The sequence below is a fragment of the Helianthus annuus genome, chromosome 13, assembly GCF_002127325.2.
Source record: "Helianthus annuus cultivar XRQ/B chromosome 13, HanXRQr2.0-SUNRISE, whole genome shotgun sequence".
Taxonomy (NCBI): domain Eukaryota; kingdom Viridiplantae; phylum Streptophyta; class Magnoliopsida; order Asterales; family Asteraceae; genus Helianthus; species Helianthus annuus.
This window is the reverse complement of record NC_035445.2, coordinates 89907763-89919275: the sequence shown is the minus strand read 5'-3', so window position 1 is coordinate 89919275 and position 11513 is coordinate 89907763. Positions and strand designations below refer to the sequence as shown.

The 11513-nt window shown below is 38.1% G+C and overlaps 1 protein-coding gene across 2 annotated transcripts; it reads left to right on the top strand.

Moving 5' to 3' along the window:
* The first annotated feature begins 3362 nt into the window (after positions 1 to 3362).
* LOC110898565 (protein PHOX1) lies at positions 3363 to 9553 on the top strand. Of its 2 annotated transcripts, XM_035982052.1 has the most exons (5): positions 3363 to 3503; positions 4297 to 4904; positions 4959 to 6267; positions 6854 to 7032; positions 9141 to 9553. In XM_035982052.1, exons 2-4 carry the CDS (start codon positions 4299 to 4301, stop codon positions 7000 to 7002), a joined length of 2064 nt encoding a protein of 687 aa, XP_035837945.1. In that variant the 5' UTR covers positions 3363 to 3503; positions 4297 to 4298; the 3' UTR covers positions 7003 to 7032; positions 9141 to 9553. The 2 variants fall into 2 exon arrangements, with proteins under 2 accessions (XP_035837945.1, XP_022001048.1); XM_022145356.2 differs by having other exon boundaries at positions 4297 to 6267.
* The last annotated feature ends 1960 nt before the right edge of the window (positions 9554 to 11513 follow it).

Genomic DNA, 11513 nt, shown 5'->3' with positions numbered 1-11513 from the left:
TTATACAACACAATTACCATCAACATTGCCTAACCAAGATATCGATTGGATCTACAAAGTCTAATTACTACAAGCAATCAACATCACAGCCTCGTCATCAGGAAAACAAACACAACAACAAACAACCTAAAAAAACTTTAATGAATATGTTACTAAAAATCCCAGCAAAGCATCATATACTCGAGGCACACCATAATCCATTTAAAAGAATCACTTCAAAGATTTCTATGCATTGCTACTTTTACCGCCAAGTTTGTGTGTCTCAACATAGCGTCATAGAGACACAGACTCAATCCAAGCAGTATCGAAAAACAACCGACTCATCCAAACCAACCGAATAACCAACAAATCACATATTGTAAGCAACCATCGTCTTAGCAAAGCATCACAGGATCAACCAAAGAACATAAATAGTCTAAGATGGCTGAAGAGCCACCCTCACTAGGAACGGGAAAATCAGATGATGCGCAAATATCCTTAGTTGTTCAAGCCGGTTGCATTAAATGTTGAAGCTACTACTGAATCTCGGAACGAAATTCCAAATCAACTTGGGGATGATGTGACGCCCCATGGGAACTCTTAAATGCACTAGATTCTTCAGCGACTGCTTGCTAAATTTCGGGACGTAATTTCTTTCAACATGGGGATGATGTGACAACCCGTAATTTTCAAGGTTAGTACTGTTCTTTCCTTTCAACTATTCGTTTATGTTTCGTATATACACTTGAATGTATATATATATATATATATAGATAAAAACATATACATCTAGAATATATTGTAAACTATGACCCGACTCAAACCTGTATGGAACCCGAATGCGATTCAAACCCAACCCGCCACCCTTTAAAACTTCGGCCCAAACCCCTTTACACACGACCCATGTTTGCGGCCCGCCCAAACCCCTTTACACACGACCCATATGTGCGGCCTACCCAAACCAAAACCCAACCGCCCCCTTATGCATATAAGTATGCATGTGTGTGAGAGTAACCTCATAATCACCAAATCACAAAACAAAAACCCTAACACCCTCCCTCATCTCTCTTGACGTGCGGTTGCCGGCGACCCCCCTACCGTTGCTAACTCTCTTTCTTTTGCTATCTCTCACTCTAGCTCTCTCCCATCTCTCCAAGGTTAGCGTGTAATGTTTTGTTTGATTCGGTTTGAAGTTTTCATAAACATGGTTGCGTTTTTTTTGTTTATGAATACATGATATTTGATGTTCATGACGAGTATGATGATTAGTAGTGTTGTTTATGTATATATAGGCACGTATATGTTAATTAGGGTTTTATAGTTTTGATGATCTTGATATTTTGTTTGATGAATCTGAGATATAATGACCTATAACCTGCTATGAATGATTTAAGGTGTTCATGTAATTGCCAAGACATGATAAAGAAACCCGGAAACCCATTTTATGAAAGTCATGTGAAAACAGGTTCTGTCCAGACAGTTACAGCTGAATTTAATCGGCAGTAATGGGGTCCAAACTTAACAAAAACATGCAATTTTTGAACCTATGATGTGCTTTCAGGAAATACCTTTCAAACCCCACTGGAATTACATTTTTTCGACGAAAACTGAATGTTTTATAAATTTCTCCGTATCGAAGGTTCAGGCTGCGTTTTCTGGCTGAATTTGTAGCCCATTACGAATGTCATAACTCAATTCCTCAATGTAGGAATTGAGTTATGATCTGAAATTTTTACTGTAAGTACTTCCAGGAGGTAACGAAAATCTCCAACTGGAATTTCGTAAAAGAATAAACGAGGATTTTTAAATAAATTTTTTCGAAAGCTGTAGTCAGAAAATGATGAATCTGGCCACTACTTACTAAATGAATTTTCATAATATTTGTATAAAGAGTTAGGCCCTGTGAATTTTACACAGAGCCTAGCCAACCAAAATACGCGTCACATAAAATATTTGTAATTTTTGAAGCTTGTTTACTATTTTAATAAAATCACCGGATACAGGCCAGTTTTAGGAGTCAAAGCTGAATTTTGACAAGTTGATTTATATGTGTTTGCATGTTGCTATTATTATCATGGAATGCCTGAACTTGATTGATACTTATGTGAGAATTGTTTAACCTGTTGCATGTTATGGTGATGTGCATGTATCTATTCGGTTAAATGTTCACGTGTCAACGTGTTGTGTGCTATGTGTTAGATGCGTGTAGAATTTCATGTATTGCATGAACACCACCCTAACGAATTGAATGGTAATCATTCTAGGACGTAGTTGACCATTCTCGTTATTTCTCCATCTAAATCTAACCGAGCTTAAACTAAGGTAAGTTCACACTTTTATTAAAAGCATGCATTCCCGGGTTTTGTAACTACACTGTCCTTGGATTTAGGACTACTCTATATTCATGGGTTGGAATATTGCCTATTAAATACCGTAGTTTATATTTCATGTCTTTAGTAACTAAATGAAACTCCATCTGAAACGTCCCTACGCATTATACATATTAGTTGCCGGGTTTGGCAAATGAGGTACTAGTTAATAGCGCTATTAGGTTTGACAAACTCACACCATGCTAGGAGCCGGGCGTGAACTTTTGACATTGACTTTATATCAATGACGATAGACATTGATATGGGACACAACAACTTACTTCAGTCAAGTATTAGTGGCTTAACCGTGGGTTAGCTACCTATGACATGTTTTTAATAAACTAATGTATTTGAAACTTACTTTACTTTAAAACTGAAACTGTGAACTCGCCAACCTTTGTTGATACACTTTAACATGCTTTGCAGGACGTTAGATACAACATGATAGCTTGCAACATTTGGAGTGTTGTGGCCGACATTAAACTATTGGCTTTAAATTTTATTAAACGTTCTGGTTTTTAACTTATGTCTGGATTTTACGTTTAGCTTCCGCTCTTGATTTAAATTATGTTTTGGACATTTAAGTCTTAATCACTAATCGTGTTGATCGTGATGATGTTAATAATTGGTTCAACATGATTAGTGGCTTGTTGCTGGTCAGTCGCACGCATCGCGGTAAACCCCGCATGTGGATTTTGAGGGTATGACACGTTAGCTGCCACATCATAAAAAAGCAAAGTCAGATGACACGTCATCAAAAAAATTTCACGTCAGACACCACATCACCACATAAGTGCCACACCAGAAGAAAAAAAAAAACCAATTAACTTATAGTGTTTAATTAGTTTGTGGGTGCTATCAACCAAACTTACATATATTATATTTTAATAATTGTTCAATTTGTGGTTGCCGGTTGGTCCATGTTCTACGCTCCATGAGCCCAAGAGTGGGTCCTTCACACAGCTCGAACCAGTGTGCCTGATGACGTTTCAATCATCATTTCATCGCTGTCATTATCCTCCATTAGTGGATGCTTTTAATTTTAAATCCCATTACACAAACACACACACTCCTAATCATAAAAAAAAAAAAAAAAACAAATTTTTCCGCCAAAATCCCCTGTTTCATCCATCATTCTTCCCCAATTCAATTAGGGTTCGTTTTTCTTTTCTTTCCTTTCATCCTGCAATTCATGTTATTTCTCTTTAATTTTATTCAAACTACTTGGATTGAATTTAATCGAAAAATTGAGTTAATTAAGGTTAGGGGTATGTGTCTGTGTGTGTGTGTGTTTTTTTTTTTTTTTTGTGTTTTGGAATTAGAAATGGTTTTAGAAATTGTTTGGATTGAATTGTGAATTTAAATCTGTTAGGGCTTATGTTTTTTTTTTTGGTTTATGTGTTTTGTAACAGAAATGGTCTTGAAAATTGTTTGGATTGAATTAAGTTGATTTAATTAAGGTTAGGGTTTATGTGAATACTGTTTGGATTGAATAGAACTGAATTGAATTAAGTAAGCTTAAGGGTTTATGTTGGTTTTTTTTTTTTATTATTATTATCATTATTATTATTATTATTAATTATTTATTATTATTATTATTATTATTATTATTGTTATTTTTTTTGGGTTAAAGGGTTTATGTGTTTTGGGGCAGAAATGAGGAAACTTACTGGAAAAAAGTATTTCTGTTTAATCTTTGATAACTCTTTGGATTAAATTGAATTAATTTAGTTGAGTTAATTAAGATTATTGTTTATGTGCTATTTTTTTTTTTGGTTAAAGGGTTTTTTTTTTTTTTTTAATGTGTTTCAGAAATGGTTTTGAAAATTGTTTGGATTGAATTGAATTGAATTGACTTGAGTTAATTAAGGTTAGGGGGTTAATCATTTATACATTTTATTATTATTATTATTTTAGTTAAATAAAGGGTTTATGTGTATTGTAACAGAAATGGGGAAACCAACTGGAAAGAAGAAGTCACAATCTGGAGTTGAAAAACCAACCAAACAGAACAAAACAGCATCATCCGAAAGAGCTTCAAAGCTTATCGACGAAGACACCGCCGTGTTCATTCAAATGGCTCAAGAACTAAAGGAAGAAGGCAACAAACTATTTCAAAAGCATGACAATGAAGGTGCAATGCTAAAGTATGAAAAAGGAGTCAAACTGTTACCAAAAAATCACATAGACGTCGCGTATTTACGTAGCAAAATGGCGGTTTGTTATATGCAGTTGGGACTTAAGGAGTACCCTAGAGCTATTGAGGAGTGTAACAAAGCTCTTGAAGTTGCTCCGAAATACAGTCCGGCGTTGGTTAACCGAGGGAAGTGTTATTCCGTGCTAAATAAGTTTGATTCGGCTTTGAGTGATGTTACGACCGTGTTGAACATGGAGCCGAACAATGTGGCTGCGTTGGAGATCGAGAGTTTGGTTAAGAAGGCGTTGGGTGGGGACGGGTCGAACAAAGATGTTGGTGTTGTTGAAAGTGTCGAAGATAAATCGAAAGCATCGAAAGAGAAAGCGAAAAAGAAGAAAGACGATGAGAAGGCGAGTGGGGCGAACGGGTCAAAAGGTGAAGATATTCGCGTAGTTGAATACGTTGATGAAAAAGCGAAAATATCGAAAGCGGAAGTGAAAAAGGAGAACGACGACGAGAAGGTGGTTCGGGTAGATAAAACAAGCATTAAAGACGAAAAACTGGTGACGAAAACCGTGAAGATGGTTCTCGGAGACGATATAAGGTGGGCCGAGCTGCCGGTTAATTGTAGCATCGGTTTGGTTCGGGAGATAATTCGGGACCGGTTTCCGGGCCTAAACGGTGTTCTTATAAAGTATAAAGATCCAGAAGGCGATTTGATCACGGTTTTAACTACCGATGAGTTAAGATTAGCCGAAAAGTCGAGTGATCCTCAAGGCTCTTTTAGGCTTTATCTAACAGAAGTTAGTCCAGATAAAGAACCGTTATACGAAGGGTTGACGTTGACCGGTCAACGACTTCCTAACTCCGAACCCGTACAATCTAGCGTTTCCGAGAATGTTAGTTCGGAAAAACCAGAGGGAGTCGAAGAATGGATCGTTCAATTCACAAGGCTGTTTAAGAACCATGTGGGTTTAGATACGAATCCGTATTTGGATCTTCACGAGATCGGAATGGAATTGTATTCCGAAGCGATGGAAGACGATGTCTTAAACGAAAACGCTCAAAATCTGTTCAATATCGCCGGTGAAAAGTTTAAAGAAACGTCCGCTTTAGCGTTTTTCAATTGGGGAAATGTGCATATGAACAAAGCGAGAAAACTGGTAAGCGTTGCGGAAGATGAAGTTCGCGATTCGGTTGAAAAAAAGGTGAAAGTCGCATACGAATGGGCGATAAAGGAGTATATAAAAGCAGGAAAACGATACGAAGAGTCGATAAAGATCAAACCCGATTTCTACGAAGGCCACCTGGCGCTCGGGCAGCAGCAGTTCGAACAAGCCAAGCTGACGTGGCATTACACCGTTCGGACCAAAGCGGATCTTGAAACTCCGTCTATACAAATACTCGAGCTGTATAACAAAGCGGAGGATAATATGGAAAAGGGTATGCAGATTTGGGAAGAACTCGAAGAACGGAGATTAAACGGGTTAAGTTTATACGATAAACATAAAGTTGAACTGATTAACGCGGGTTTGGAAGGGATTATTAAAGATGCATCTAGCGACGAAGCAGCAGAAGAAGCGGTTAATATTCGGTCGCAGATATATATTCTATGGGGTACGTTGTTGTATGAGCGATCCGTAACGGAATTTAAGTTAGGTTTGTTCTCTTGGGAAGAATGTTTGGAAGTTTCGATTGAGAAGTTTGAACTTGCGGGTGCATCGCAAACCGATATGACTGTGATTATAAAGAATCATTGCTCGAATGGAACCGCGTTGGAAGGTAAGTGTTTAAGACATTCCCGTTGAAAGAACGTGTAGTAGGGGTGTAAACGAGCCGGGCCGAGCCCGAGCTCGACCAGGCTCGAGCTCGGCTCGTTAGGTTTTATGAAGCTCGAGCTCGAGCTCGGCTCGGTTCGAGCCTACTTCTTTGAGCTCGAGCTCGGCTCGCGAGTAAAACCCAAAGCTCGAGCTTGGCTCGACTCGGCTCGAACTATTTTGAGAACAACCTTAAACGAGCTAAAAGTTCGGCTCGAGCTCACTTCAACATCTCTTAAACGAGCCAAAGCTCAGCTCGAGCTCGGCTTATCAATGTTATCATCATTATTAATTATTAATATATTATATATAAAAAAATTAAAATTTTGTATGGGCTCGTTCAAGCTCGCGAGCCTAAACAAGCTTTGTATTTCAGGCTCGATAACAAAACGAGCTCTATTTCAGGCTCGGCTTGTTTTTACTTTTAACCGAGCCGATCACGAGTAGCTCTCGAGCCTCTGGGCTTGTTTACACCCCTAACGAGTAGACTATATGAAACTTTTTTGAGAAATTTATATATATATATTTTTTATAACTTTTGTGATTTGCAGGTCTTAATTTCAAAATTGATGAAATAGTTCAGGCATGGAATGAGATGTTTGATACTAAACGGAGGCCGACTGGTGTCCCGTTGTTTCGGTTAGAACCGCTGTTTAAGCGGCGGGTTTCGAAGCTACATTCTTTGATGGAGAATTTCTGATGCTTCTTTGATCATCTGAAAAAAATAATGGTAATATTATGAGAACTGATTATATATTTAGAAGCATAGTTTATATTGGTGACTTTAAGAAAAGGGGGGGGGGGGGGGGGGGGGAGAGAGAATGGAAGAAAATATGACCATATATTTATCCTCCCAACTCTCAAATTGGAGAGATTAGGAGAGAATTTTCCTTTCCCTCCACCTGTTAAATGAGCTCGGGAACATAGTGTTAGGGGTCATTTTATATATAAATTTTTAACAGAGCAATATATATATAGAGCCGGTTATTGTACAATACCCCTTATCCTACAAAATGTACGCGATGACCCCAGCCGTTAGGTCTTCTGTCTATCAAACCCGGACTTCACAAACCCGGACATGTTCATAAAGTCGCATGGGACTCACAAAAATGGTTGTTCGCATGTTATATCCAAAATCGCATCTCGGACACTAATCGCATGTTAAGGGACTCTCAAAATGGTTGTTTGTTCGCATGTTATATCTCCAAAACGCATGGTGATAAACTCGGACTCACAAAATCGGACACTAAATCGCGTACGCATCGTACGTTAAGGGATGTTGTACAATACACTTTCTCTCTCTCTCTCTCTCTCTATATATATATATATAGAGTTAATTACTGTTTTCGTCCCTGAGGTTTGTCAAAAATAACGGTTTCAGTCCATTAGTTTAAAAATTGCGATTTCAGTCCATTAGTTTCATTTTCGTAACCATTTCAGTCCACTAACTTAACTCCATCCATTTATTTTGTTAACTTTGAGTTAACTAACTAATTCAGGGATGGTTTGCGTCAGTTTTAAAAACACAGGGACTTAAGTGTAAACTCTAAAACATTAAAACAAAAAAAATAGTAAATTCCAAAAAATCAAAAAAATTCAAAAAAAACCAAACAAATTCCAAAAAATTCTAAAAAATAATAAAAATTCTAAAAAATTCTAAAAAATCCAAAAAATCCGTTTCGGCCAAACCGTTTCGAGCTTAACCGTTTCGACGCGAACCGTTTCGACGCGAACCGTTTCGACCCGAACCGTTTCAAGCTGAACCGTCCGTACCGTTTCGACCGGAACCGTTTCGACGCGAACCGTTTCGACCCGAACCGTTTCGACCCGTACCGTTTCGAAGCCGAACCATTTCGAGCTGAACCGTTTCGACCCGTACCGTTTCGAAGCCGAACCGTTTCAAGCCGTACCGTTTCGAACCGAACCATTTCGAGCTGAACCGTTTCGAACCGAACCGTGCCGTATCGAACCGAACCGTTTAAAGCTGTACCGTTTCGACGCGAACCGTGCCGTATCGAACCGAAACGGTTCGGCTTCGAAACGGTACGGCTTCGAAACGGTTCGGGTCGAAACGGTACGGTTCGATACGGTTCAACTCGAAACGGTTCGGTTCGATACGGCACGGTTCGGTTCGAAACGGTTCGGTTCGAAACGGCACGGTTCGGTTCGAAACGGTACGGCTTGAAACGGTTCGGCTTCGAAACGGTACGGGTCGAGACGGTTCGGTTCGAAACGGTTCAGCTCGAAACGGTTCGGCTTCGAAACGGTACGGGTCGAAAGGGTTCGGCTCGAAACGGTACGGACGGTTCAGCTCGAAACGGTTCGGGTTCGAAACAGTTTGCGCCGAAACGGATTTTTTGGATTTTTTAGAATTTTTTAGAATTTTTATGATTTTTTAGAATTTTTATTATTTTTTAGAATTTTTTAGAATTTGTTTGGTTTTTTGGAATTTTTTTGATTTTTTGGAATTTACTATTTTTTTTTGTTTTAATGTTTTAGAGTTTACACTTAAGTCCCTGTGTTTCTAAAACTGACGCAAACCGTCCCTGAATTAGTTAGTTAACTCAAAGTTAACAAAATAAATGGATGGAGTTAAGTTAGTGGACTGAAATGGTTACGAAAATGAAACTAATGGACTGAAATCGCAATTTTTAAACTAATGGACTGAAACCGTTATTTTTGACAAACCTCAGGGACGAAAACAGTAATTAACTCATATATATATATATATATATATATATATATATATATATATATATATATATATATATATATATATATATATATATTGTTTCTTAAGGAATTTAACCTGAATTTCCTCCTTTCCTATATTTGCAGGTTTCTTTGCGCATTTAAATTGTTTCTTTTGCTGTTGGAAGCAAAAGAACTGAAGATTATTTCTGGATTTTTCGTTATTTTTTAGTGCGTTTGGGCATCTACCGGCTACAAAAGTCACCGAAGCTCAAGGATCCTTTATTTATGTCAACGTGGGCATAAATCTTAAAGGAGTATACACCATTTTTTTATATGAATGTTACGGATCAAGACGGGTATGCTTGATCTTGTAAAATCTTGTTAGAAAGAAATTGTAGGTGCAAGATTCATTGTCTTGCAAATTGTGAGCAAATGAAGCTGGAAAAGCTTCTTGCTTTTTTGGGTTTGATTATTTAGAAATTTTGATTTTTTTTTTTTTTTTTTGTAAACTCTTGTTGACATTTTGTGGGCATATCATACTTCTCAATTTGGGTTAATGATATGAGAAACTGAGCCGGTTAGGTTATATTCGGTTTGTGTGTGGACTGTCCAACTGTTACAACTTGCTTTTGTAGCGTAATGATGGTACAAAGACGCTTTGTTAAGGTGAAGGTTCAAGTCCTATTATGGGCAAAATGGAGTATCTAGGAGTAGGATACTTTGCGGTTAATCTTTTTTTTAGGGTCAGCAAAACTTGCGGGTTGAGTGATGAGTCAGAGCGGATTCGGGTCAATATTGGTTTGAGTCAAAACAACTCATCTCGGTTCAGGGTTTAACCGTTTAAGTAAAAGCCAGAGAATGGACCATTATGAAAAATGGATGAAAGAAACAAACCTGCCAGTTAAAGAGAACACCAACATTCATTCATGAATTCTAACAAAGAGTTTTATGATAGTATTTCCTGATTATGTATTTTCAACAGGGGTGGCCATGGTTCTGTTCGAAACCGTCCAAACCAGTCATCAGTTTGGTTTCATGTTTTTTTTTTTTTTTTTTTTAAATTTGGTTGGTTGGTTTAGAAACTTTTAAACCGTACTTAACAGTTTGGTTTATGGTTTATATTAGAAACCGATCGAAAAAACCGGCCCGGACCGTAGGAGTTTGAGCTTATAAGTTTTTATATTTTGTCTAGGATTTCAATTATCTTAAGGTTGAACGTAGTGGGGCGCGAAGTTGGGCCATAGCGCCAACATAGCGCCGCCCACACCACCCCCTGGGCGCTATGCTCAAAAAAAAAAAACAAAAGGCGTGATATTTATAGCGGCGCGAGATGGAGGAGAATTGTTCTGCATTTTCCACTTTGGTCCCTGCATTTTACACTTTGGTCCCTGCATTAAAACACTTTGGTCCCTGCATTTTACACTTTGGTTATGATAAGGTAGGGGCTTTATGACTACGGGCTCTAGTGACATAACGCCTCATAAAGCCCCTGTGTGACGTGGCACGACACGTGTCGCATAACGCCCACAAAAGGGCTTTATGACTACACATGGCCTAATGCAGGCGTGGCTCAAAAGGCGTTGTTGAAAGCACTATCAATATCACCCTTATAGGGAGTCACTAAATCAAACAGAATCATAATTTTATTTGTTTAACCTATGCGATAGTGCTTCCATTTCAATCTTTGACTTGGTTACAATCAAGGCCGGCTCAAATTTTTTTAATTTTTTCTAGGCCCAAAGCGGATAGTAAAATTGGGACTCTTTTTGTAAACGAAAAAATTTGCTATGAATCTATTATTCATATATCATCTTTGTATACGCATAATTATAGATCATAAACCTCAATGTTAACAATTTCAAAGCCAAAATTACCAAAATATAATATATTTTCTTAGAACTTGAGGCCCTAGGAAAATGGAGGCCCAAAGCTCTTGCTTTATTACACTCCCCCTTGAGCCGGCCCTGGTTACAATTTTCATCGAGTCTTTGTTTCCAATTCATGACCTCTGTAGTGTTCTTTTTTTTTCTTTTCTCACCAAGCTACAGTTGTACAAAGAGTTATCAAATTCGTATTTGGTGCAATTCAATAAATGCAGTTGAAGGGGTATTGTCTCAAATCTCACACCGATATGCGTAACAACAAGCCCATGTCGCGTGCGGAGGGCCATACCCAAAACAAGTGAACTTAATATTTGAACTTCAGACTTGGTCACCTTCAAGAACATCCGTGCAAGTTTCTACGGTGCAAGCATGTGCATGCCAGTAAGGCATAGTACAACCAGTACATGCAGGGCCGGCCCTGAGAATTTGTGTACCCTGTTCGAGCTCGAAAAAATGTGCCCTTAGGCCTTAACGAAACTGGGTATTGGACTACTAAAGGTCTAAACCTAATGCGAAAGGGGCTAATAACTAATCTAAAACATAAGAATAATTTTGTAAGGGGGCCTTTGTTAGTGTTTGTATGAGTGTACCATATTAAAAAATATTTTACATATACATATTGGGATTTTTTTAT

Excerpts from the sequence above, each read along its gene's own strand:
- LOC110898565 (XM_022145356.2), top strand. The coding sequence starts at position 4,299 with ATGGGGAAACCAACTGGAAAGAAGAAGTCACAATCTGGAGTTGAAAAA. Across the intron at positions 6,268-6,853 it reads GAATGGAACCGCGTTGGAAG|GTCTTAATTTCAAAATTGAT; the intron begins GTAAGTGTTTAA and ends TGTGATTTGCAG.